Source organism: Pleurodeles waltl, chromosome 3_1, assembly GCF_031143425.1.
Source record: "Pleurodeles waltl isolate 20211129_DDA chromosome 3_1, aPleWal1.hap1.20221129, whole genome shotgun sequence".
Classification (NCBI taxonomy): Eukaryota; Metazoa; Chordata; class Amphibia; order Caudata; family Salamandridae; genus Pleurodeles; species Pleurodeles waltl.
Genome location: NC_090440.1, coordinates 1,921,356,289 through 1,921,383,114, shown reverse-complemented (window position 1 = coordinate 1,921,383,114; position 26,826 = coordinate 1,921,356,289). Strand labels below are relative to the sequence as shown.

Here is a 26,826-nt window from a genome sequence, read left to right as displayed (position 1 = left end):
ACCTTCTCACCATAGACATAGTATTACGTCAGGCCTGTTCTCAGAACACAACACATTTTTGTTATATAAAAACCACACAGGTCAAAGAAGGGCATTTCAGCCAGCCATTTTACACTGCGTGCCACTTTGTCAACAGCTGCACTGACATTGGCCTTGTCTCTCCAGCCAACTGAGAGGACTGCCAGCAGAACAACAGGCAGACCCCTGCCTTTCCAGGCATACTGGAAGCAGGGCTAAGGGCTAACATTGCTATGCACTCATGTTAGATGCTAGAAGTGTAGGAAAGGAATTTTTAGACTCATGACTAGGTAAGGATGCTGGGACTGTTTATCTGTTTTACTCTAACAGTCACAATTATTACTGTGTTATGTTTTATCTTGCTAATAATTGCAGCTCCTACTTTTTATCATAGAATGTAGTTCTTTCCATAAATGCATTGAAACCTATCCTGCATTCATTTGTCTGCTTTCGCATGTGTGAGGCTTGTGCAAATGAGAGAAATGGGTAAGATGTGTTCTACCACGTCTTCCCTGAGGAGTCCGAGTGTCATGTTTTTAGGCTGTCACAAATCACCTTTACTTTCTAGGATTGGGTGAGGTGCTGCTAGCTAGCCGAGAAGGTCAGGCCGACAGCTTCCAGTCATTGTGGGACTGACCCACACGTGGTGGTGCTGCTGCCCAAAACCAAGCAGTCTTACCCCTATGGTAAGAGTCCTATGACACATGCATTGAAAAACACTCATATAATGAATCATACAATAACTCTTCATGTTTTAAATGGAATTCACGCACTGTTACATTACTTTGTGGTTTCTCACTGCACAGTCAAAACCCAGCAGTGGTTGGTATTAAAAAAAGGCCAGGAACCATGCAAAAAGGAGATTTTATACAATAAGTGTGTGTCTTTCCATTTTCTTTTCTGATTGTAACCTGTTTTTTCTTTTTTCTTTTGTAGATCGTCCTCGAGTAGAGGAAGAGGAGGAGCAGGAAGATGAGGTAGACGACATCAAGGTCTCATCGTTTCAGGCAGATTTGAAGGAGCTGCTACCCAGTGTGAAGGTGTGGTCAGATTGGATGCTTGGCTACCCTGCTACCTGGAACCCACCCCCTACCTCCCTTGTGCTCTCCAAGGAGTAAGTTTGTAATTTTCTTCGACTCCTTTAGATTCCACCCATGTTCATCTCATATACTTTGTGTCATTGCTCAGCCTTTCTACACAATTATTAGATACTGTATGGGTTATAAACGTGTAATTACAGCCTCTACAGTTGCTGAGAGATATGTGGTATTGACTAACCATTCACCTGCCGTTTGTAAATGTCAGATAATTTGAAAATAAAGATTTCTGATCGATACTTCTAACTGCGGATTCCTCACCTTAAGTCACCAGACTGGATAGGGAGAATTTTCTCAGCAGTGCACCTGGGTGCCGATAGTTAGTGCCATGTAGCTCCGCAATGAACTCTGTTCCATACCTGAAAGTGATGAAGCAAAGGTCCTAAGAGGCAACCTTGTGTGCCTTGAGTTCCTTTCTTTCCAAGCCTTTCGACTTGGATCCAGAGTTCTACTTCCAACTTTGTTGGCTTTCAAAACTTTATAGTGTGCGTACCCCAGTGTCTCCTTCGAAAATAACATGATGGATTCAAGCAGTCCTGTGACTCAATGAAGCAGATATTGTTCACAGACCCGTACAAGGTGTGCCTCTGGTGCTTGGGCTATGGTCATGGCTCGAAATTGCGTGACAAACACACCCTCCTGAATCTGAAATTGATCTTGGAGCAGTAGGTGAAACTCTATATCACCAAACATCAGAAGAGGTTGTGGTCAGAAAATAGATATCACTCCAAGACACAGGGTCATTCACAAGCCCATTCGATGGGTAAGTGTTGCATGAAGTCTTGTTTCCACTAAGTGTTTTTCACTAAGTTGGAGTCAAAAATGTGTCCTAAACACAGGAAGGCCAAGTGGAACTCGATCCCATTCCATCACTTGAATTCAGGCGAGAAAGCGTGAGAGTTCCTATTCAGTGGCCACATACCAGAAGCATCTTCCATTGATCTGATCTACCAGTTGATCCTGACACATCCTGAATTGTTGGGGCTGGTACTGATCCTGGAGTACATTACAGCCTTTATTGAGGTTTCAGACACCCTCTGATAAGCCTTTGGCCTAATGGAGTCATGATAGGCCCCAGTTGAACTTCCACTGATGTGCCCTTCCTTGGCCCTAACTAACCTTGTGAGAACCATGCCTGCACCCGCACCGGTTCATACTTTCACTGCGGCCACCGGGTCCAAACCCAGATCCTTCTGTGCGACTCATTAGGCACAGGCCCAGAACCCAGACTCAATGCTGGCATCCAACCCTGAGTTGCTGCTGCCAGCCTATGTCGAAATATGAGGTCACAGATTAGCAACAAGGCTCTTCATCTGCCTCGATACCAGTACTATCTATATTTGGATCTAATTCTGACACAATTTTAAGCACAGTTTTCCACATGGCACTGACATGATTAGGAAGCAGACAACCTGATCCTCCTTTATTTACAAAATGCCAGTGGGCTAGATACATCATTAGACTTGGACTACGATCTGAAAGGAGTGCCTACTTTTCAGTAGTTGCACTAAGGGCTGCAGAAGAGCTTGATTTACAGTTGCCTACTGTTGAAACAAAGAAAGACTTGTTAACTGAAATCTTTCAGCTAGGTGTAACTTCTTCTGAGGCTCTTACAGACCGATGAGTAAAGTCATCCCTAATGTTTTTCCAACCAATCCTCTGGATAGTCAAAATGTATTGATGCCTCCTGAGAGAGATTATTCTTTTCAGCTAGTTTTGCTTTAAGAGCTTTGAATGTGAGGTATTTGGGAAAGGTGCACCTATGATTTATGGAGTATGGTCAACGAAATCTTGGTGGCCATCCAGGAAGACCTCAGACCCTCACAGGCTCAAATGATAGATGAGGGCCAGGAAACAGCAAATTATGTTTTGCATGCTGGTTTGGACACTATGTACTGAGTTGGTAGAGGTATTGGCTGCAGTATAGTGATTAGAAGGCACACCTGGATGTGATCAGCTGGCTTGTCTCGTATGCCCTTTGATGGCTTTAGATTGTTTGTGGAGAAGACTGATTAAGTACTTGAGCGATTTAAGGACAGTGATTCCATGGCATGATGCTTGGAACCTTGTCTCCTGCCAAGTTTCATCAAGAGCACAGAAGGCTTACGGGTTAGTAAAGGACGGTAGCCTACCAGCAACACCAGCTTTCCAAACCTTTGCAGCAGCATTATGCCAAGTTAGTTTGGGCAGAGGTTGTGACTGCGGCAGAAGGGCCTCACATCAACAGGGATGCTTCGCTGCCTCTTCTTTCCCTAGTACAACGGCTGTCAAACCACTTTAACATGCCTTCAAAGGCCCAAGCTCAGCTAACTGAAGGCAGAATATGACATTTCCTCCCTGGCTGGAGATCCATCACAACAGGCAGATAGGTGGGTCTTTCAAATTATTGAAATGGGCTACACCTGCCTTGTTTTCCATCATTATCAGAGCAACTGTCAGTGCATTTTTCTGCTGCCTTGGTTCAGGATGTGGACGTTTGACTGACTGAGTTTGCCATAGAGCGGGTGCCAGCTTCAAAGAGAGGGAAGGGGTGGTATTTATGCTACCTCCTTGCCCCGAATAAGAACGGAGGCTTCAGGTTTATATGGGACCTCCACCCTCTGAATGCCTTTCTGTAGAAAGATAGACTCATGATGCTCACCCTACTTAAGATTCGTTCTACCCAGGAGATTGTATGGTGTTCCTACACTTGCAGGATGTGTATCATATACCCTGTCTTGAAGTCCACAGGCATTATCTACATTTTGGTATGGATGAAATTTGCAACTTGCCTTGCTCCCTGTCTGCCTTACCTTGGCTCTTTGAGTGCTCACGAAAGTGATGGCTGTGATCACTGCCCATCTTTAGGGATACATGTGTTCCTGTTCCTAGATGACTGGCTGTTGAAGGTTATCTCTCCGCAGTTATCCGTAGACTACCTCAGTTCGGCTAAATTACTGACATCTTTGTGGTTTTCCATCAGCAAGTTGAATTCCCTCCTGTGCCCCATGCAGATGATTACTTTCATAGGGGTTGTCCTGGACACAGCGGCGCTCTAAGCCTTTCTGCTACTGCAGCGAGTTTGGGACATTCAGGATATGATCCAGATACTTTGGGATCAATCCTGGGTCTCAGTTAACCCATCTCTGAGTGTTCTTGGACACCTAGCCTCATGCATCTTTCTTATCCCAAACTCAAGATAGCTTTTGGTCCCTGCAGTGAAACCTCAGGTTTAATGGGTCCAGCATTCTCACGAACAACATAACGGCCATGCCAAGAGCAGAGTGAAATGGACTCCTAGGTCATGTGACAAGACGCCCTACGTCTGTGGAAGTGGCTGAACTGAAGAAACGTCTTTCTGCCAACTGCCTACAAGATCTCTGAAAGGCAGAGCAGATGTCAGCTGATGAATCACAGGTCTATGCCTGTCAGCACGTCTGCCCTGTAGCGATGTAGTTTAGGGCAGTGCCAGAGTAGGTGGGCCAATGTGCCTATGTGGTTGCATTGGCGCCAGCAGTGGTCATCGCTGCCTTGCTTCCATTTCACGATGCACACAGTTGTGTAGTACCAATAGTGGGCAAGTTTAAAAAAGGTCTCCTTCCCAGATGCATTACAGGCCAAAGTGCGGGCTCATATAAAATATCTAACCATTCCTTATCTGAGAACTATCTCTTGCATTTCAGTTCCCAATGGGTGGGGGCAGGGGAGATGATGATGTGTGGAGTGTGCGTATTGAGGAAAGTATAGATATCGGAAAGAATGCGTTTATCATCACTCCTGATAAGGAGATACTTCTCAAAGGTTGTTAAAGGCCTGCTTACATGTGATGCATTTCTGGGTGTGTAACCCAGTGTCGGACCGCAGTGTAGCACCAGTATTCTGTGTCTAAAGGGCCATAGTCTTGTTGGAGCTGTGGGAAGTCCAGTAGACCCTGTGTATCAAACAGGTCCCCTCCTCGTTTGCAGTTTGACTCCTGCCAGGGCAGGTAAGTGGGCCCTGTAGTGCTGAGGGGAAGGTAGAGTTCCCTATGATCAGTGTAAGCAGGGAAACTTGTGTGGGAAGGTTTTTGGAGACATATACTGTATCCCACGTCCCCACCATGGCCCTGACCACTGGTGATATATATAAACTTATTGAGAGCTGTGTTTCTTGAGGAGCCAGGGAATTTTCCATATACGTACGTTTGCAATGGCTTGGTCAATAAAACAAAAATGTTTAACAGTGCTCGGCCGCTGCCACTCTACCAAGTAGCACAGTTGGGCCACCTGATAATACATTATTGCCTTTTAATGAGGCTTTAACTTAGCCTGCGTTGGACATTTGGCAGAATCCTTTGCCAACCCCTGCAGTGTCTCAACCTATTGCCAGAAGGTACAAAACTGCTCCAGGCGTTCCTGTGTTTTTGAGTAGTCATCTTTTACCCGAACGTTTGGTGGTACGGGCTTCCTGTTTCTCGAAGTTGACTCCAGGGTCCTTCAAACTTCTCCAGCGGACAGGGAGTCTAAGAAGATGGAGCAATTCGCAAAGAAGGTGTTTTCTTCAGGGAGTATGGCTTTTAAGTCGGCCAACGCTACTTGTTTTTTGGGCTGATACATTCACGCCTTGATGGATTCTGCCAGGACAGTGATAACAAAATTGCCAGATGATATTCAGGGGGCACTTTGTAGAATTGTTAAATGACAGCCAGGTGGCAGCAAGGCTGGTTATCCAGTCTGGCCTGGACACGGCTGATTAGTGGCCAGTACAATGGCATTCGCTACAAAGAGACATGCTTGGCAGAGGGTGTGTGGATTTTTGCCAGACATGCAATGCACTCTGATGGGTTTGCCTTTTGATTGTACAAAGATTTGGAGAGATTCAAGGACAGCAGAGCTACAGCACGATTTTTAGGCCTTCAGTCTCAGTCTAGAGACTACAGGCCATTTCGAAAGTTCCAGGGGTTTGGCCAGAACTACTCTTTTAATGGCAGACAGCAGTTCCAGCAGAAGCAGTAGTCCTCCAATACGCTTTACAAGTCTTACCGAGCATGTGGCAGCGGTAGACTACAAGGACCCGCCATTTAGCCTTCCCCCTCCTCTTTCTCTTCTTCTCCAGCCAACGTCACAGGAAACCAGGCCAAGTTTCACCTTCTTGAAGCATGCTTTGCTAGTGGGAGGAAGGTTTTCCCTTTTTCTATCAAAGAGTAGGTCCATAACATTGGACCTGTGGGTTTTGAATATTGTAGAAAATTGATTCACCCGACCCTTCCAGGAAGTTACTCACCTTTCCCTCCCCAACACAGTTTTTGCTCCAAGGAACATCTTCTGCTGCTTAAACAGGAGGTCCAATCGCTTCTTCAAAAGGGCGCAATGGAGTTGGTTACAGAGCAGTAAAGCGGTCAGGTATGTTACTCACTGTATTTCCTGATTCCCAAAAAAGGACGTCCGTTTGCATCCGATCCTAGACCTCAGGGTTTTGAATTGGTTCCTCAAACAGTAGAAATTCAAAATGCTGACCCTGCCACAGGTACTTCTTGCAAGGAAGATTGGATGGTTTTAATCAATTTGCAAGATGCGTTTTTTCACATTTCCTATTCTGCAGTCGCACAGGAAGTATTTTCGCTTCATTATGTACCCATATTCCCTTACCTGGATGATTGGCTGCTCAAAGCTAAGTCTCCAGAGTTGGTGTTGTGTCACTTGCAGTTGACAACTCAGTTGTTTTTACAACTTGCGCTTAAGCATCAATGTGCCCAAATCTCACATAGAGCCCTCTCAGTGCACCCTGTTCATAGGGGCAGTACTGGGCACTACAGTGATACGTTCTGACCCTCCTCCTCAGAGGATTCGGACATTTAGGCTATGATTCTGGTGCCCACTCTTGAAGGACTTATGTCTGCTCTGTCTGACAGCCACCTGCATTCTGGTAGTCGCCCATGCACGCTGGCATATGAGGGCCCTCCATTGGTGCCTCCACAGGCAGTCGTTTCAACACAATGGAGATCTCAGAGAGTTGATCAAGATCTCCAGCGACATTTCAGTGGCTCTTCGATGGTGGGGAGTGGACGGAATTCTGTCTCAAGGGAAGCTGTTTTGTCCTCCACCTCCAGTGGCCACAGTGATGACAGATGCCTCCACTCTAGGATGGGGAGCACATCTGGGGATTTAAGGATTATGGTCTCCCGAAGAGAGATTGTTTCATATCAATCTACTGGAACTAAGGCCTTTCTCTCTTCCATTTGTGGTCAGTTAGTGCAGGTCTTGACAAGCAATACTACTGAAATGTGGTACATCAACAATCAGGAAGATGTAGGGTCGTATCTTCTCTGCAGAGAAGCTCTATGACTCTGGACCTGGGCTCTGGGCCATCAGATTTGCATCATGGCAAATCACTTGGCTGGAATTCTAAACGTACGTGCAGACAGTCTCAGTCGGCATTTTTCAGATGATCACGAGTGGTGTCTCTATCCGAAGGGGGTGTTTCATATCTTCTGGCTATGGGGGACCCTTCAGATAGACCTGTTTGCCACTCATGAGAACATTCACTCTCCGTCGTTCTGCAGCCTCAAGTATCCAATGTAGGCGACATTTGCGGACACATTTCATTTGGACTGGGGCTTCCATCTGCTTTACGTGTTTCCCCCATACCCTTGATTCCTTGAGTTTTGAGGAAGATTTGCCAAGGCCCGGCCCAAGTCATATTATTAGCCCTGGAATGGTTCAAGAGGAAGTGGTACACAGACCTTCTTTACCTCTCACTGTGCCCTCTGCTCCCTCTCCCTCAGAGGGCAGACCTCCTCTCACAGGGGCAGGTTCTATACCCCCACCTCCAGAGCTTAAACTTATATGCCATCAGGTTCAGACATGCACAGTTTGGGCTCCAAGGTCAGTGTTGTTAATACACCTGCTCAGTTACTATAAACTGCCATGTGTTGAGCTCCCCTAGCATCTATATCATCTCCCATCTAATTGGCACATCTTTCAACAGTTCAAAAGACCTATGTTGATGCCGCAAGGTGTTAAGGACCCAGCACACCTAGTAGCCCACCCATCGGTGAATTTGACAATCTGCCTATGCAGGACATTGATCTGGTGCCAATGACCAGCCCTCCAATTCAGAACTTGTTGACTCAGTGCAGAAGACTGTCATCCAGCGAATCTGACAGCCAATACATGCAGAAAAGTTGACCTGGTGCCAAAGACCAGCCGTCCTATGAAGACCATGCCAAGGGTCATGAGTATTCCTTTGACCCAAGAGACTCATACCTCTAAGGTGAGGTCCCATGAAAGAGCCTTCAACAGTTCCAAAGACCTCTGTAGTTGTCGGAAGGCCTTGAGGGCCCATCTCAGAAGTCCAACACTGTTTCCACACCTCCATCGCCTGAGAATGCTGCACTGGTGATGGAACAGACATACTTACAGAACTGTCCTCGCTGCCACACCAAATATATTTGGCCAGACCACGAGGTACAATATTTATTTATCCCTCGACCATAACAATATGTTTGATGGCATGTGTGGCTGTAGATAGATACATGTTTTGCATAAGTCTGGCATCTAGTATTGGGCTCGAAGAGTGTTGCAAGTTGTTTTTGTCCGAAGAATCTTTTTGAGTCACGAAGTCAAGTGACTACTTCTCTCAGTGATAGTGCACATGGGCATGGAGTCCTTTGTTAGATTGTTTTCTCTCTGCCGTTTGGTTCGGATGTGTTTCCTCTCACTCTGATATTTCTCGGCTCAGTCTCTCCCGAACTTTCCCTAACATCTTTCTTTCAGCTGCAGTATAGTATTTCGACTGCGTTTTCCCAAACTTAAAGTACGTGATCCATATTCCTGTGTCGGGGCTGGTCCACCACCCTTCGGGCGTCAAAGCCCTTCTTGGGCCTACTCCTTCAAGTGCTGGCGAAATTTGCAGGGCTGATGGAAAGGACTCCATTTCCTTGATGCCATTTAAAATTTCCACTCACCAATCAACACCCGGTGTGTAACTTGTACTTGTCCCTGGAACATAAAGAAGAGAACTGCGCCGCCTGTAGGCCTTTATGATCTAAGGAGACTCTCCAGGACCAAAGAGCTTTTCAGTTAGAGATGGCAATGTAAAAACCGGCTGATACTCCGACATCTTAGGAGAGGAACATGCACGGGAGGAAATCGGACATCAAGCAGCCCTTTCCATTCGAGATTCTGAGTCAGACGTCGAATCAAGAGTCAGCCAATTCTGGCAGCACAGCATGTGAGTACCTCTGCCCCAACTTCCCACCTAAAGACTTTGAAAAAAACATCTAAGCTGATCGTCAGTCCACCACTGCGTTCGGGCCATGGTCGGATCCGAAAGTTACATTTGGATGCCCCGCCCTCTGGCTTGGCACTGAAAATTGCTAAGGCCCAGACGTCTTCAGCATCGACCACAGACTCAAAAGCATCCCACACAATCTCAGGGTTGGGTTTTCGATCTGAGCATTTCAGCTGCTAGAAAGAAGTCTTCCACATTGCTTTCAAAGCCAATACCTTCGATCCGACAAAAGGCTTCCATTCTGAAAACTTCGGAACAAGGACAATGACTTCCAAGGACTCCACTCTATCATCTGGAGCAACTAGACCAGTGGAGCTAATTCTAGAACTAATGGACGTTCATCAGCGCCAAATTCATATACAGAAGGGAACAGGGAAAATAGCTGCTTCTCCTCCTTTTCCAATTAAAAGGAGACTTACCTTGCAAGAGACATTGGACACTGCTCCTTCTCCTAAATAAGTCTCTGAGGATAAAGATAAGGCTTCAGATCATCCTCAGCCTTCTTCACCGTACTCTCCTGCACTGCCTCTTACTCCACCACCACCACAGTCTCCTACATCTTTCATACAGCCACAGTTCTCTCCACAAGGGTCATCATCACCTCATGGAGATGAATTAGGTGGAAGTCCACAGGATGTAGATCCATGGGATTTATGTGATCCAGATCACATACTCTCTAATGATCCTCATTTGTATCCAGCAAGGCCTTCACCCCCTGAAGATGCAACCGCTTATAACCAGGGAATTGCACAGGCAGCTACCTACCAAAACATACATATGCACACTGACCCCATTTAAGAGGATTTCCTCTTTGATACATTGACCAACACTCACAGAGTAATTTCCTACCCATGCTGCCAAGTATGCTTACACATGCCACAGATATTTTTAAAGAACCTGTTAGGGCAAGGGTTATTACTCCAATGATTGACAAAAAGTACAAGGCAGCACCGTCAGATCCTATATTTATTAAATTACAACTACCTCCTGACTATAGTCGTAAGTGCAGCACGAAAGCGTGCTAATAGTCAGTCCACAGGAGAGATGCTCCTGATAAAGAGAGCAAAAAACTTGATGCAGCAGGGAAAAGAGTAGCTGCACAAGCTGCTAACCATTGGAAGAAGGCAAATTCTCAGGCACTTTGGGCCCACTAGGAAGAGATGGAAGAATTGCTTCAGTACCTTACACAGAAATATTTAAAAAGGGGTCAGGGGATAGTCTCAGAAGGGCCGGCCATCGCAAACAATTCTATTAGATTCATTCAGCGGATACTGCAGCACATGGTGTAAACACCAGTGTTATTATAAGAAGGCATGCTTGGCGGAGATGCTGAGACTTCAAGCCAGAAATACAACAGGCAGTTCTCAACATGCCTTTCTATAAAGAACATTTGTTTGGACCAGCTGTTGATACCACCATTGACAAGCTTAAAAAAAAGATTCAGACACAGCTTAAGCTATGGAGGTCCTACTAACGACACCAAGTAGGGGTAATTTAAGTAGACCACAATTAAGGGGAGGTTTCAGAACATCTTCTACTGAGCCTTCTACCTTCAGACCAAACAAGGAACACACTTTTACAGTGAGGGTTCCTTCAGAGGCTCTTACAGGGGTGCACATAACAAAGGCAGAGGTAAGGCATCCACTTCTAGAGGTTCTGCCTCAAGCACACAGCAGTGACTGTTTACAGATTCCTTCAACACACACCTCTACAGTAGGGGGAAGACTAGAAAATGTATATCCCCAGTGGTCCAAAATAACCACAGATCAGTGGATTCTACCTATTATCCAACATGGGTATTGTCTAGAGCTCATTTCCACTCCACCAAATATCCTCCCTCAGTTTCACAAACTTTCACACAACCCTCTCATTCTTTTGAAAGAAGAGGTTCAATCCCTTCTTCTCAAAGGGGCTGTGGAACCATTGCCCCTGTCTCAACAAACATTAGGAGTATATTCCCTATACTTCCTTGTACCAAAGAAAGATGGATCACTAAGACCAATTCTTGATCTCAGACCTCTCAACCTATACATCCTTTCAGAGCATTTCCATATGGTCACTCTGCAAGATGTTATTCCCCTATTAAAGCAAGGCAATTTCATGACAGCCTTAGTTCTCAAGGATGCTTACTTTCACATTCCCATACATCCAGCACATCACGAATACCTCAGATTTGTCATTGCGGGGAAAACACTATCAATTCAAGGGTTTTAACATTCGGGGTAACAACCGCTCCCAGAGTATTCCCAAAATGCCTAGCAGTAGTTGCCACATTCCTCAGAAAACAAATTGTTCACGTCTTCCCATACTTGGACGACTGTCTCATCGAGGCAAATGCCATCCAACAATGTCAGAATCATACTCGGTACACAGTAAACCATCTACACACTCAGGGATTTACAATCAACTTTCTCAAATCCCATCTTCAACCCTCACAGATACTTCCTTATCTGGGAGCAATTCTCAATACTCACTCGGGGCTAGCATATCCAAACCCAGCTCGCATTCAAGCCTTTCAAACACTTCTGTCTCAAGTACATGAGAACCACACTAACACAGTGAGAGTAGTGATGCAGCTATTAGGAATGATGGCTTCATGCACTGCCATCGTACCTCATGCCAAACTACACATGCGTCCTTTACAGCAGTGTCTATCTTGTCAGTGGTCTCAGTCACAGGGTCATCTCCAGGATCTAGTGTTGTTGGACTGCCAGACTCTCCGCTCTCTGCAATGGTGGAACCGCATCAACCTCTCCAAGGGGCGGTCCTTTCAAGACCCTGTGTCTCGGATCACTCTCACTACAGATGCATCACAGATAGGTTGGGGGCTCATCTCAACAACCTTACAATACATGACAGGTGGGATCCCATTCAACAAACTTATCACATCAACTATTTAGAGTTGCGAGCAGTGTTTCTAGCTCTAAAAGCAGTTCTGCTACAACTCTCCCACAAGGTTGTTCTAGTCCGTACAGACAACATGGCAACCATGTATTCACTGCAGAAACTTACTGTGTAAGTGAAATATAACCTTTACTTTAGAAGAACCTTTCTTCCAAGTTCAGAAAGATAGAACAGTCCTTATGACAAACCCTACATTTCTCCCAAAAGTAGTTTCACCATTTCACATTAACCAATCAGTTCAGTGACCTGTTTATTCCCACAGCCAGACTCAATTGCTGAAAGAGCTCTGCACACACAAGATGTTAAATGGCTCTTATGTATTCCATTGATAAAGCTAAAAGTTTTCCATCCAATTATGTTTCAAATCAATGTATCCTTGTGCTGAAGAAGGCAAAGGCACAAAATCAGAAAATGCTTAATTTGTTAGAGTCAGCCACAATGCCTCACTTCTTGGGCAAAGTCAGTTATTGTGCCTTATTTTAGGTATGGTCCCGTGGCAGAGTTTGCTGTCTGTGTAGACTTGGTTTTTTTTCAGACTGTCTAGAATAAAAGTGCACACAAAAAAGTGACTTTTAGTAGGTCCTTTTCATCTGTTCGTCTGTTCAAGTGTCATTCACATTCGGCTTCTGCCCACAACGGAATACATCAGTAGGTTAGTCTACTTTATCAATTGGTCCTCTTCACTGTGGGTAATTGGATTTTGCTTGTGCGCAGCAGGCCAATATGTAGTGCACTTTAATGCCAATGCTGATGGACAAATCTCTGCTTTCATCGCTTGTTTTTTTTTTAATTTATTTTTGAGATGGGTTATTTTTCACATCTTTTTTTAAAACATATACATGCCACATTTACACAGTGGCATTTTACTTTGTATTACTTTTAATGCTAATTGCACATTTGCAAGAAACCGTTAAAACAAAGGCATACTTGCCAAAGCTGGACCGACTGTCTTTGCCAGTGGTTCTTAAGGGTACACAGGCGTGGCTGAGATCCTTCACCCAAAATAACAGCTGGCACTTGAAACCACCCAGTTGGTCACCAGCATCCTTGACTCTGCAGCCATGTTCAGTCGTCAGTACTCCTTCTCAAGATCAGAAGTTTTGTGTAACTGGTTGCACTATGAGAATTTCTGTAGCAAAAAATTAAACTATCCAAAGTGGATCTGCTTCTCCTTTCATTATGTATGTGCAGTCTCACTTGAGATCGCTTTGGGGATTAGTGATTGATTATAGTTTGTGGATGGGCTATAATGGGATTTGAATCGAGGTTGATTGGCGATTTTGATTTAGATTGTGGCAGGGAATGCAGGTGCTTTAGGATGGTGGAGTGTGTTGGATTTTGTGATTTGTGAATTATACTAGTTTGTGTTTTGGTGAAAGATGTTGGTATCAGCCAGGGCTGATGGATGGTCTTGTTTGATGGGGGGGTGTAGTACTGGTTTTGTCTGAATGGCTGAGTATGATATTGGTATAGGTTGTATATGGTGGAATGTGATGTGGCCTTGATTTGAGAGTGATGGACTTGGTTTGTGGTTGTCCATTGTAGAATTATTTTGGTTGGTGTGGGTTGTGGTTGATGTTGATTTTTGCATCTGTGGGTGGAACCCATGGGCACTGTTGCTTTTAATCCAGGTTGGGATCTGTGGAGGATGTTGACGTTGATTATAGTTGGTGGTTGATTGTGAATTGGATTGTGGTTAGGGACTTTCGTATGATGACGATTTGTTGTTCATAAATAATTCTAGCATTTGGCTTGTAGAGGATGCTGATTTTGAAGTTGAATGTTATCTTGGTATATGTCAGTGGTAATGGTGGGGCCAGTGACGTTAGTTAGGCTTATGGGTGGTTGGATTTTATATTGATGTATAATGTGATGTTGTTTTTATTGTTGTCAGCTGCAGTTTATGATGGGTGGCGGTGCTGGTTTGTGTTTCATGTTGGTTTGAATCCTGCAGGTGAAAGTGAGTTATTAGCTTTATTTGTGATTGTTGTTGACGAATTCAATTACCAGTGGTTTTATCGATATTTAGTGATGGTTGTGCTCTCTATCAGACTATCTCCGTGTGAGGAATATGCACAGGCTTTTCTGACTTTGTAGGAAAGGCATTTGTAGGAAGGTCTTGAAATATATCTGCCAGAACAGAAATGGCTGGCAGCAAATTGACCCGCCTCGCTGCGCCTCATCACGCAGCGTTCCAGCTCCAACATCCCGAGTTCACAGTAACCTCGAAGAGTCTTGGGACTGTTGAGAACCTTCAAACTCAGCCCAGCTGTGGCAGCTAGTTTATTGCTCTCAGCTGGTACTTGAACCCTGGTCCCGGGCTCTGGAGCGCGTCCCAGGTTTAATCCCTTCGGCTTTCTCTGCAGCTGTATGACACCGTGCTGACCCCGAATGAGGATAGGAAAATAGAAGCTCTGCCAAGCCAGAGTCTCTTTTTCATTTGGAGTCTGGCTGTCTGCCCATGACCAGGGTTACATAATGGGAACCATCGGCGGAGCCCGGGAGAGCCAGCACCTCACCAGGCTGACTTGGAGCCCCCGCCTGTTCTGCCATTTCTCTTCCTTCCCCAGGCAGGGCACATTCATCACACTGTCGGAACCACATCCTTCAAGGAGGCAGGGTAAGCCAATAGAGGGCAGAGGAGGCAGTCTTCTTCCACTGTGCAGTCCTGCAGGATAACTAGAGGGACATGCATGGGACAGAGGAGGCCGTGCCACCCATGGTACAGTAGTCAAGAATGGCGATAAGCCGTGCCATTGTGTGCATAGCCCATGGGGGGGAGATAGGCTTTGCCATCCATTGTGCGGCCCTTAAAGAAGCAAGATGGCCCACCTTGCTGCACAGCACCCAGCCGAGATCAGACCTCCTCTAGCACACCTTGGATTGGAGACATGAGGGTTTGCTCTCCGGGCTCTTGTGGGGATCCGAGGATGCAGTTGGACCTAAAGTTCAGCACCGAAGTGGGAACAAGGAAACCACCATCCCTTCCCCTTAAGTACAGCCATGAAGGAGGCAGAGCACCTGGGGTCTCCTGAATCCCCCCGACCGGCTCTTTATCTGCCGTGAGGCCACGTGCAGAATAGGGGAAGAGGTGGTGCAGGACAGGCTGTAGGGTAGGGGGGCTGTAGCATGGTAATAATTATCAGTAATTTGCGGAATGAGTAGAAGGCGAAGGTGTCATGGGGAGGGAAATGGGGAGATGCGAGAGGGCATGTACTGTGATGGGTGGTTGAAGGGGTGAGCAACATACCTTGACATTGATTCACTATAAAGAGTTGAGCGAAATATTTCAAATGGGCTGGAGACTGTGAAATCGGACACGGGATTAAGGAGAGAGAATTGAAGGGTGAGGACCCTTAACCCATTTCCAGTGGGTTATATTGTGTGTTAGCACCCTGGGCACTCGCTGGGCAGTGGTTTACCTAGTGTTTGTGGCAGGGAGATGCCTAACTTCCAAGGGATGATTCAGGTTTACCTCCTTTTTTCCAACAAATGCATTCTGTGGTTGGTAAGGGATCGCCTGTTGGATTTCACCTGGAATCCTCAGCAGGCCGTGGTCACACAGAAGCATCCCCCTCTAAATCTTTGAAGTGTTTGTTCAGACGAACTCCCTCACCACCAACCACCCCGCTGTCGCCCTTCTGTTGTCTCTAATAATTAATGCACATTCACTCGTTATATTGTGAGTATGTCCGACCATGATCTCCACCTCTTCGTGACATTCAGTTTTGATTTCTAATCCGTTCCAACGGGCACACAATTTAATTGTATCCACAGCACCTTAAATGTGGTGTGCTCCACCTGACTGCCCATTCAAGTTCGATTCTTGTACCATCAAATGCTTACGATACAAAAGTAAACAATTATTGAGTTTATACACACCCTCGCAATCTCTCTCTCTCTCATTCACTTGCAGAACGTGCATTAAATCCACCAACCGAGTTAAGTGACATTGGCACCGTAGCATACAGGTTTCTCACTGATCTCTGCCGTAAACACTTAATCCCCTGAGCTGTCTCATTGGGATTGGGGCCTGTAACCTCCTGGTGACACAGGTCTCAATATAGCCACCACCTTAGCTCACGTCTAAATAATGCCTCCTCCCCGCCATTCCCATGCCACAGCAGTGACTGCAGGGATGACTAAATGGAAAGATAATGGCAGGCTGGTGGTGGGCTTCAGGATGATGTCGTTTGACACTTGGTGACAGTAGAGGGCTGCGAGACCCTAGGCCCCGAGGCACTGCGAGAAGACGCCGTCGTTTGCCAGTGCCCGAGGATCTCAAAGTATTAATTTAGCCCCAAGGTTCACCTTCCTTGTGCTGTAAGCATCCCGTGACAAAAGGGTAATCACACAGACACGTGGTATTGACAAAGGGTGCTTGCACTCCCTAGAGAAGGTAATCTTTGGGATTAAAATGTTGTCCTTGGATGCAGGGATGACGAGAGCCTTCTTCCTCTCACTGGGACATAGGGAATACCCAGCCAACCGTGCACGGGGGTTCTCTGAGCCTTGGGGGGTCACGTTAACTCTGAACTGGGGTGAGGACACTACCAACCTTCTGCCAAGTCTTGTAAAAGCAGGGTAGCTTAACTAACAAATGCCACTCAGTGCTTACATGGCAGGCATTCAACAGGCCACAGGCGTTGGCGAGGCAGGGAGCCACCATGTCCCGGCCTTCGCATTGTAATTGTCAGCTGGGTAGCAGATGCCTCTACCTGGTAAAGGGAGGCTACTGCCACTCATTGCCAACATTAACATCGGGGCCTAAGGTTCAGTGGCAGATTTGTATTATTTCTTCCCCTTTCTAATCTGAACAAGTATACCCCAATGCTTGGAAAATATGAAGGTCTTCAAAATGTTGTTTATTTTTCCAAATGTTTGTTTACTCACACTGAGATCCCTAGCAACCCCAGAAGTTTACTCACATTGCCCCTTAAGTTCCCCTCTAACTGCCGTGGTTGTAGTTAGGTACACCTTGTTAACTGTTGGGAATTCAAACGTTCACACTTCCTGCCCCTGTAATATTACTAAACAGTGTAAGCCCCTAATTGTACGGGTCTCCCAGTGTGTTTTGTCTTTCATTAAGTGGTCAGAATTCCTCTTTTAGCATGTTTGTATCTTGCATGGGTCGAATGGTGTCACCATACTTTGCAGGGTGAGCCCATTTTGGTCAGCGTGCCTGTACCCTCTAATGGCCGACCTACCTTTTGTTTTGGAATTTTTGTTATGCAACTGCTTTTAGTTTTTCTCGGGAAGTGTGGGATTTCCTCAGCCTGCAGTTAGTAATTTTACATCCAGTGATGGTCTCTGTGTCCTGCATAGCCCACCCTCCTTTATCCTTCTACCCTGTAGCACGGAGCTTTCTTCTGGTGGTGATCTCAAAACCCTATTGTGACGGTCTGCCTTTGGCGGGGGCTTCTCTCCCCTGCAATGCCCAGTCGGCCTGTTGTGGGCAACCTGCCTCTGGTTGGATTTCTTTAATCTGAAATGTCCACTGGTTTAGGTCTCTATACTCAGTAGTGTTTTGGCTGCCTACATTGCGGGGTATCTTTACCTCACGGTATTCTGCCTGTTTATGGGGGTCTGTCTGTACCTTCTAGTGGTCAGTCTACCCCTGGTTGACAGTCTCCGTATTATTTAATGGGTGACCTGCCCCTGATGAGGGGGCTGCATCCCAAATTGCTGGGTTTTATTGCAAATCCTCAATGTAGATACCACATAGTAGTATCAAATGTGAGATAGCTTTTTCCCCTACTACCAGGATGCTGAGTATGTGGCCGGAGATGGAATAGTGCAGATCCAATCCTCCTTTGCTCTCATAGGTAGCTTCAACGAGCATGCATTGCAAACTTCATTAAGAAAATAACAGCCTTGTAATATCCTTTCAAAGTGAAACTTATGGACAGTCCTGTAGCGGTTCAGAGTTCTGAAATGTTTCAGCATTGAATCTATGGAGGTGCATCGGGCTACTATGGAGATGAGGCACAGGTTTTAAACGTGAAAAGTTGCACACTGATGCTCCCTTATTATCTTCATTTCTTTCATCTCCGCAATGAGGGGTGAAATGAGACTCTTCACTGGGCTTGCATGGAGCACAGCATTCAGTGCTTTAGTGGCCGCTTAGATAAATGACCAGCTGGATTCACACCAAAAATATGGGAGCAGACAGGAAAATATCAATAAACAATGTGAATGTGAACGCACAAATCTGACAAGGGAAACTGGCTTTTCCTTTGTACACCTCTAGTGGTTTGTCTTGCATTTTTTGGAGGTCTCTCTGTCCTGAGGTGATCACCCCCTAACTTTGATGCTTATCGCTCTGCTCTGTAGTGGTCAGCATGTTTCTAGTTGGGGGCTTCCATATATTTTAGTGACTGTCTGCCATTGATGATGATGTTGATGTAACTTTTTAATCTTGGTCTTTATCCTTGGACAGGGAATCCTGAGGCTGAATACTTGAACTTCGATGGTGAAGAGGTAGAGGCAGGCTTAGTCATTTTGTAAATGTCCAGCTTTTTAGGGATTTACGGAAGAGAAGCTCACTTTCAGTAGTGCGGAAAGACAAGGGGACTCCCTTCCTTAGACATGGGCAAACGATTAACAAAGTGAGTGACCTGGGAAGTATGTCACAAACCTGTGCAACATGAAGAGATGACTGCAGCCAGAGACAGTCACTGTGTGAGGATGGTTCAACTCTCTTGGCCATGGGAGCCATAAAGAGGGTCCCTGTGCCAGAAGAAGGTTGTGGTTGTTATTCCTCTTACTTTCTGGTGCCCAAAAAGGATAAGGGCATCAGCCCTATCCTAGGCCTTCAGACCCTCAATCTCTTCCTCAGGAAGAAGAAGTTCAAAATGCTCACCCTGGCTCAGGTTGTATCTGCCCTGGACCCAGGAGACTGGATGGTAGCTTTTGACTTGCAGGATGCATAATTCCATGTCCCCAGCCTGCCCACAGATGTTACTTGCGGTTCACTGTAGGCCACGAGCATTTTCAGTTCACCGTGCCTCCTTTTGGCCTTACCAGCGCCCCTCGGGTGTTCACCAGGGTGATGGAGGTGGTTGCAGCTCATCCGTGCAGATCAGGGTTTTCAGTCTTTCCCTATCTCAAGGACTGGCTGTTGAAGTCACACCTGACTTTCTCTCAGACGCTCCCTTTCATCTGAGCTGTTCTGGACACAGTGCAGTTTCGGGCTTATCCTCCGAAGCTGTGAGTCAAGGATATTCAGGCTGTGATACCGTTGTTCCAGCCTCTATCCTGGATTTAGTTGAGAATAACTCTGAGGCTGCTGGACCTTATGGCCTCCTGCATCCTGCTGGTGACACATGCCTGGTGGCATATGCGGCCGCTGCAGTCGGACCTCACGTGGCGCAGAGTGGAGTGGGGCACCATCAGGAAAATCTCCCCAACATGGTCCAGATCTTGGAGGGAACTGCACGAGATCTGCAGATGGGTCAGAGGCAGATACCTCTCCCTTCCCTAACTAGATTTGACAGTAGTGACAGATACATCACTCATGCGATGGGGCGGTCAACTGGGAGAGGCGGAGATCAGAGGTATCTGATTTCCAGCAGTCTGGACGCTACATCATGCTGCGGGCGATCAGACTAGCATTGGAAGCATTTCGTCCATCTCTCAAAGGTAAGGTAGTGCAGGTGTTCATTGACAACACCACCTCCATGTGGTACTTCAACGAGCAGGGCGTGGACCCTTTGTCAAGAGGCTCTGCCCCTCTGGACTTGGCTGTAACAGCAGGGCTTTTCCCTGGTGGTTCAATATCTGGCGGCCTCTCTGAATGTCAGAGCAGACAAGCTCAGCGGATAGTGCTGAGTCGATCGCCAATAGGGTCTCCATCTGGAGGTGGTGGAAGGTCTCTTTCAGCAGTATGGAGAGCCCTGGTTAGATCTGTTTGCCTCCACAGAGAACGCACACTGTCAGTAGTATTGCGCATTGGCGTTTCCAAGGTGGCAATTGCTCTGTGACACTTTTAGTCTCGAGTGGAACTCAGGCCACCTGTATGCCTTTCTGCCCATACTACTTCTGCTTAGAGTTCTCAAGAAGATCAAGAAAGACCGGGTCCCAGTAATCCTTGTGGCTCTCGACTGGGCACGAAGTCTGGTATCCCGAGCTATTGAGCATGCTCATCCATCCTCCGACCAGACTGCCCCTTTGGGAGAATCTTCTGTTACTGCAGCAGGGAAAGGTTCTCCAACTGAACCTGTCCAGTCTCCACTTTCTTGCGTGGAGATTAAGCAGCAGCAGTTGACAGCTTTTGACCTTCCACCCAAAGTCTAATGTAAACTTGGCAGCCAGGCATCCCTCCACCAAAAAAGTATATGCCTGTCGTTGGACGAAATTTGTGGCATGGTGCATAGACGTCTGTTGCCCCTCTTTCTGCAACTCTATCTGAGGTTCTTTTGTTGATTCTTTTGTTGGACCAGCAGGGCTCTGCTGTGGGCACTTTTGTGGTTGCTTGATCAGCATTCTTTGTTTAAATCTCCTCCTGTAGTTAGGTTCCTTAAAGGCCTTGCTCATGTGTTTCCTATGCCCCATTCATTATGCCCCAAGGGGACATGAATTTGGTTTTGACTTTTCTGATGTATGTTCCTTTCAAGCCTCTACACAATTGTCCTCTCATGCTCCTCACTTTGAAAACAGCCTTCCTTGTGGCCATCACATCTGCCTGCAGAGTGAGTTGGCTGCAGGCATTGCCATCTAAGCCACCCTACCTTTCCATCTGTCCTGACGAAGTGGTGGTTCGCACTTGGGCCTCATTTCTGCCGAAAGTGGTCACACCCTTCCATGTAGGCCAATCCATCAAGTTGCATACTTTTTATGCACCCCAACATCTTTCTGAGGAAGAGGATAGAATCCACAGCCTGTACCCAAAAAAAGTACTGGCGTTCTACCTTGATCATACCTAACAGTTCTGTGTGGATAATGAACTCTTTGTGGGTTATGTGGGTGCGAAGAAATGTCGGGCAGTTCAGAAGAGAACTATCTCCAGATGGGTCATACTCTGCATTTAAATGTGCTGCGCACTGGCTAAGAAGCAACCTCCTGAGGGTTTGCGTGCTCATTCTATCAGAGCTAAAGCTGCAACCACTGCGTTAACATGTAGAGTTCCAGTCCTGAATATCTGTCACACAGTAACGTGGGCATCTCTGCACACATTTACCAAACACTGCTGCCTGGACAGTTAGGTTCATAGGAATGGTCACTTAGCCCTTTCGGTTCTACAGGAATTTCTGGGGTGATCTTAATTTGCAGACCCACCTTCGGGGATGGTATTGCTTGGATATCTATTCTAAGGTAAGGAATAGAGGCAATATCTAGTTGCATATTATTTACTGATCCACCCATCCTCTCCGTTCGACGAACTGATTTCTAGGGACAGGGATTCCCTGTTCAGGGCTCTAGTTTTGACGTCCGAGTGGTCAGTGTTCTTCATGGTTCCGCACTTCTGGCGTGGAAAGTCCTGAAAAGAAACTGACATCGGCGCACCGGGGTGGCACCTATATAGGATCCACGAAGTCATGTCCAGCACTGATGACTGATGCAGGGGCCGGTCGACGTCACCTAACGACGCCCAGGGTTACTGCTCGAGAAAAATCTCTGGATCCAGACTGACGCCTGGGGGAAACTCTGAGTTAAGGAATCTGCAAGTAGATATTGTCTCTACCAGATAAGGCGTTACTAAAGGTAAGTAACTTGTCCCTCTATACCACTGCACTCAGTGCCTCTGCACTAAGTGCCACTGTACTCTACTCTGCGCCACTCCACTCTGCATCACTGCACTCTACGCCAGTGCACTCTATACCACTTTACTCAAAACCAGTGCACTATCTCAGTCTACTCTGCAGCACTGTACTCAGCACCACTATATTTTGCAACACTTTACACTGTTTTAATCGATGTCACTGCACTCTACACCGCTCTGTTCTTCTCTGCACCACTGTACTCTACACCATTACTCTCTTCGCTACTCGACACCACTGCAGTCCACGCCATTGCTTTCTGTGTCATTCTGCTGTAAACTACTGTACGACAGTAAACACTGCTCCACTGCACTGTACTCTGCACTGTAAGACACTATACTCTGCCACTGCACTTTACGCCAGTGCTCTAACCTGCACCACTCCACTCTATGCCATTTCACTCTACACCACTCTACTCTGTAACACTGCACCTGCCGCTACTGAATTCTACACCACTCCACTCTGCACCGCTGCACTCCATACACTCCATTCTACTTAGCACCGCTCTACTATACCCTCCGCTACTGCACTCTACGACACTGCTTTCTACACTACTGCACTCTACTCTGAAACAATTTATTCTATGCCACTGCACTCAGTGCTACTGTATTCCTCTTGGTGCCATTCCGCTCTAGTCATCTTAGTTCTACTCCACTGCACTCAACACCAATGCACTTACACCACTTTACTCACCAGTACACTTCGCCAATGCACTCTACGCCAATCTGCTCTACACCACTAAATTGTTCACCACTATACTCTACTCTGCAACTCTCTATGCCATTGTACTCTGTGCTGCTGCACTCCATGCCACTGCACTCTACTCTGCACATCACTTTATGCCACTCTACTGCCATCTACGCCACTGCACTCTTCGTCACTATAGTCTAGACCACTCTAAGCTACTGTGCACCACTACACTCTGCCACTTCACTACACGATTGCACTCTGCGCCACTCTACAACTCTTCTCTGCTACACTGCACTCGCTGCCACTGTACTCTGCACCGCTACACTCTTTTCCACTGCACTCTTCTCTGCACCACTCTGCTGCACTCTATGCTACTCTAATCTACTATGCACCACTGCCACTTCACTCTATGCCTCTCTACTCTACACCACTCTATTCTGCCAGTGCACTCTACCCTGCTGTACCATGCACCACTGCATTCTGCACCACTCCAGTCTAGACCACTCCACTCTTCTGCACCACTCTAGGCCACTGCACTGTACGCCACTCCTCTATGCCACTGCACTTTATTCTGCTCCACTCCACTGAATACTGCACCACTCCACTCTATGCCACTTCACTCTACTCTAAAGCAATCTACTCTGTTCCCCTCTACTCCACTCTGCACCACTTCATGCCCCTGCACTCTGCGCCAATACACTCTATGCTGCACCACTTTATGCCACTCTACTCTGCACAACTCTGATCTACGCCACTGCCATCTGCAGAATTCTACTCCACACCCCTGCACTCTATGCCAACTCCACTATGACACACTATGCCACTCCAGATGATTGCCCAAAGATCCACTGCTTTTTATGTAGTAGCACACAGAGTGGCAGTGTTGTTGGAACTGCAGTTGACAACAGTTGAATCTAAGGCAATTCTGCTTCCTGAAATGTAAAAACCTAGTACTTCATCTTCAGAACCTTTACTACACTTCAGAGAAACCTTAACACCCACTGACTGTAACATGGGTGAAGCCAAGCCTGGCACCGGAAATAAGCAATCTTACACACCCTAGGCAACCCAGCCTTTTTAATAAAGCACTCAGTGCTAAAACCTTTTGTAGTACAAGCATGGGTCAGCAGAGTACATCTGAATACCTTGGCCTAATGTTCCAGTTGATAGATTGTTTAAATGTATTAATGTACTTGGCAAGAAGATGTGATCTGCCAGTTTGGCTTTGTGATCTTTTCCCTGCCACTACTGTCAAACTACTGTGGTGCCACCGTAGGGAGTCGCTTCTAGCCAGTGTGTGTGTGTGTGTGTGGGGGGGGGGTGTCATACTATGCTTTCAACTGTCCAAGTGCCGCATAATTATCCTGGGCTAGTGGGTCCTGCAGGTTGTCCATCAGAGCTAAGCCCTTTTTTTCTTTCTACCTACACCCCCAACCCTTTTAGTTCTCCTACTTTTACCAAGACCTTGTTAGATCATGTCCCCATCCTTGACATATACGTTCATCATGCTGGCCAAAGAGGCAGTAGAGAAGATGCCTGGGAAGGATAGAGGGAACAGATGCTATTCCTGTAATTTTTGATTGCCTAAACAGAACAGTGGTCTCAGACTGATTTGGATCTCTAGTTCTTGAACACTTTACTTCGGAAGGACAAATTCCAAATGCTAACCTTGGCCTAGGATCTCTGTGCTCTAGCCCCTGGAATGAGGTAAGAAATCTGCAATGAGAAGTATCCATCAGAATACCAAGTTGCTTACCATCTGTAATGTTCTTTCTCTTTGGTACGCTATCTAACTGCAAAGGCCCGTCACCCATCCTCCTCCCCGTGCTGTGGAGTGGACTCCAAGTGCTAACAAGGTCCTGTGTTAGATTCTGACCATTGTCACAGTTTTCCATCTATCACTGAAGCTCCGCGTGTGAAGTTTAAAAATGCTTTGCTGGTGACTGATATCAGAGTGCAGGGGTGGAATCTATATTTTGATCTGCCCCATCGGTCCGGGAGGAATGGTGAGGCTGCCATGAAAGTCCTCGGCACCCCCTGTCGACGTAGGGACGCAATTGCTTGAAACGTTTCGGTAACCTTTCTGGCTCTTGAAGAAATTCAAAAGGTGAGTAAAACGCTGTTAGAGTATCGATTACAAAGAGCATTACCACCGGTAAATAGCTTATTTGTGTGCATGCCTGTGTGTAATTATACCAAGTGTATGCCACATAATGCAGGATGGATTTTGAAGTTTCTTGCTGCTTAATAGTGGATGTTCATTACTACTCAAGACAAGTGATACTCACTTGATCGACCTTAGAGGAATGAAGGTTGGAGTTTTCCCACAGCTATTAAAACACAACCTGCAGGTACATACGTGTCTTTGCAACGCTCTCCTTTCTAACCGAGTTATATTATCTTGAACCGAACCTGTTAACTAAAAGTTCCATTCGTTGTTCTGCAGTTAGCGTATGTCCCACGATGAGTTCAGTCTGCGGTTTGCAGATTACACCGGTGTCTGTGTAAAGTGCTATAACCAACTGATCTGTTTTACCAGCAGATACATCTGTCCAGTAACTAAAATCGGTTAAGAGGTTTGGTGGCTTATGCTTCCTCTGCAGTAATGTCGTTGAGGGTAATGTAGCATTATACCCTGTTACGTTAATTAACAAGTACCACGGAGCTCGACAATCTCATTTACAATGCTAAGAGACTGCAAGACTGTGTAACAACTGGCGTGGGGGAAATGACGCCTGTATTTTGTGCGTCTGTCTATGGTAGGTACGTATCGTGTACAAAAGGATGTTGTCACTTTTTCATAGGTGTCTTGCTTAAAGTCAGTAGGGGGAGAGGCGTCACTGACAATTTTCAGCTGTTTCCATTTGTCTTATATATACCACAAGTGACAGACTAAGGCTTTGCAGTGGCATCTTAAAATATTGGTAGATTCTGCAGACTGCGAGGGACGAACAGGGCGGGGGGAGGTGTGAGCTTCCGCCCAGTGAAGGCTGTAGAGTGGACAGGCTAAGCAGCTGCGTCTTTATGTTGTTATGGCAACAGTACTCTACGCTCCCAGGAAATCTGACGGGAGTCCCGAAATAAAAATGTACGTCATCGCCGGCCGGAAGGAGCCAGAAATAGGACCCCTCACCTTTCCTGAGCTGCCGCTGCTCGGATCTTTGAGAATATACAGATTCACCTGCTACGACCCCTCGACATTCAGACTCCTCCGATATTCTTTCTGCGAGTCCCAACTTTCTCTTAACTTTTGACGATGTCCATATATTCCAGCGTCATTCGTTCTCCTAGGTCCCGTACCATTCATCCCGTATCCTGGGATCTCCTATGACCCCAATGTTTTACATCTAGCACTAACATTCCCCCAGTCTCTCCCAAGCGCCTTGCCATTCTGCCTGTCAAACTGTTTCCGACTATCCATGCAGCCCTCCATCGCCCCTCAATATGTCCTTCTACGTTTTCACTAATTTGCACATTTGCCTCCAGTAACTCACCCCCTCGCAGCGCACTGACCTGACGCTACATTTCAGTACACATCAAAACACCCTCAGCTATAGTAACTACACTCTTCTCTGCCCAAACCACTCTGCCCTTTTTTTCGAGGTTCAATCAGATGCTTGGCCCATATCGCGTTCCTCCACTCCACATCCCCTAACCTGCTGCACCCCCTGTACTCAAGAGAATGGGAGCTTGAAATTACTTAATTTGGGGTAGGACATATGAGTGAGTTTATGTGTCTAAGACATTGTAAAGAAGTCTGAAAAGATCGGAGGTCCATCAGGAGACAGCAGCCAAGGTTTTCAGAAACCTCGAGATAATAGGCCCAGCACAAGCTGAAGTGACAAACCTCCTACCTCTTGCAGAATTTGCCAGCATTAATATGATGGCTATAATAATAGCACTTGTGCTGTTTCTGATATAGCTGTCGCGTTTGGCAGCTTAGGCATTTGGGCCACAAGCAGGTAGTGATATGAAACCGATCATACTCCACATTCACTGGGAAAAAGTGTTGATAACAAACATGCCAGGGCAGACACAGAGGATAGTAGAAAATGAGAAGTCTAATGCAGATAAAAAACGCTAATTTCTGATGGACACTTCTAGTGGCA

At 46.4% G+C, this 26,826-nt stretch overlaps 1 protein-coding gene across 3 annotated transcripts in view; it reads left to right on the top strand.

Annotated features, from left to right (window-relative positions):
• Window positions 1-26,826, top strand: part of SMG6 (SMG6 nonsense mediated mRNA decay factor) — an 890,340-nt gene that overhangs the window by 484,554 nt on the left and 378,960 nt on the right. For all 3 annotated transcript variants that reach the window (XM_069226152.1, XM_069226151.1, XM_069226153.1), the window contains one exon: window positions 955-1,132. In XM_069226152.1, coding sequence (XP_069082253.1) covers window positions 955-1,132 — 178 coding nt within the window. The remainder of the gene's footprint in view (window positions 1-954; window positions 1,133-26,826) is intronic.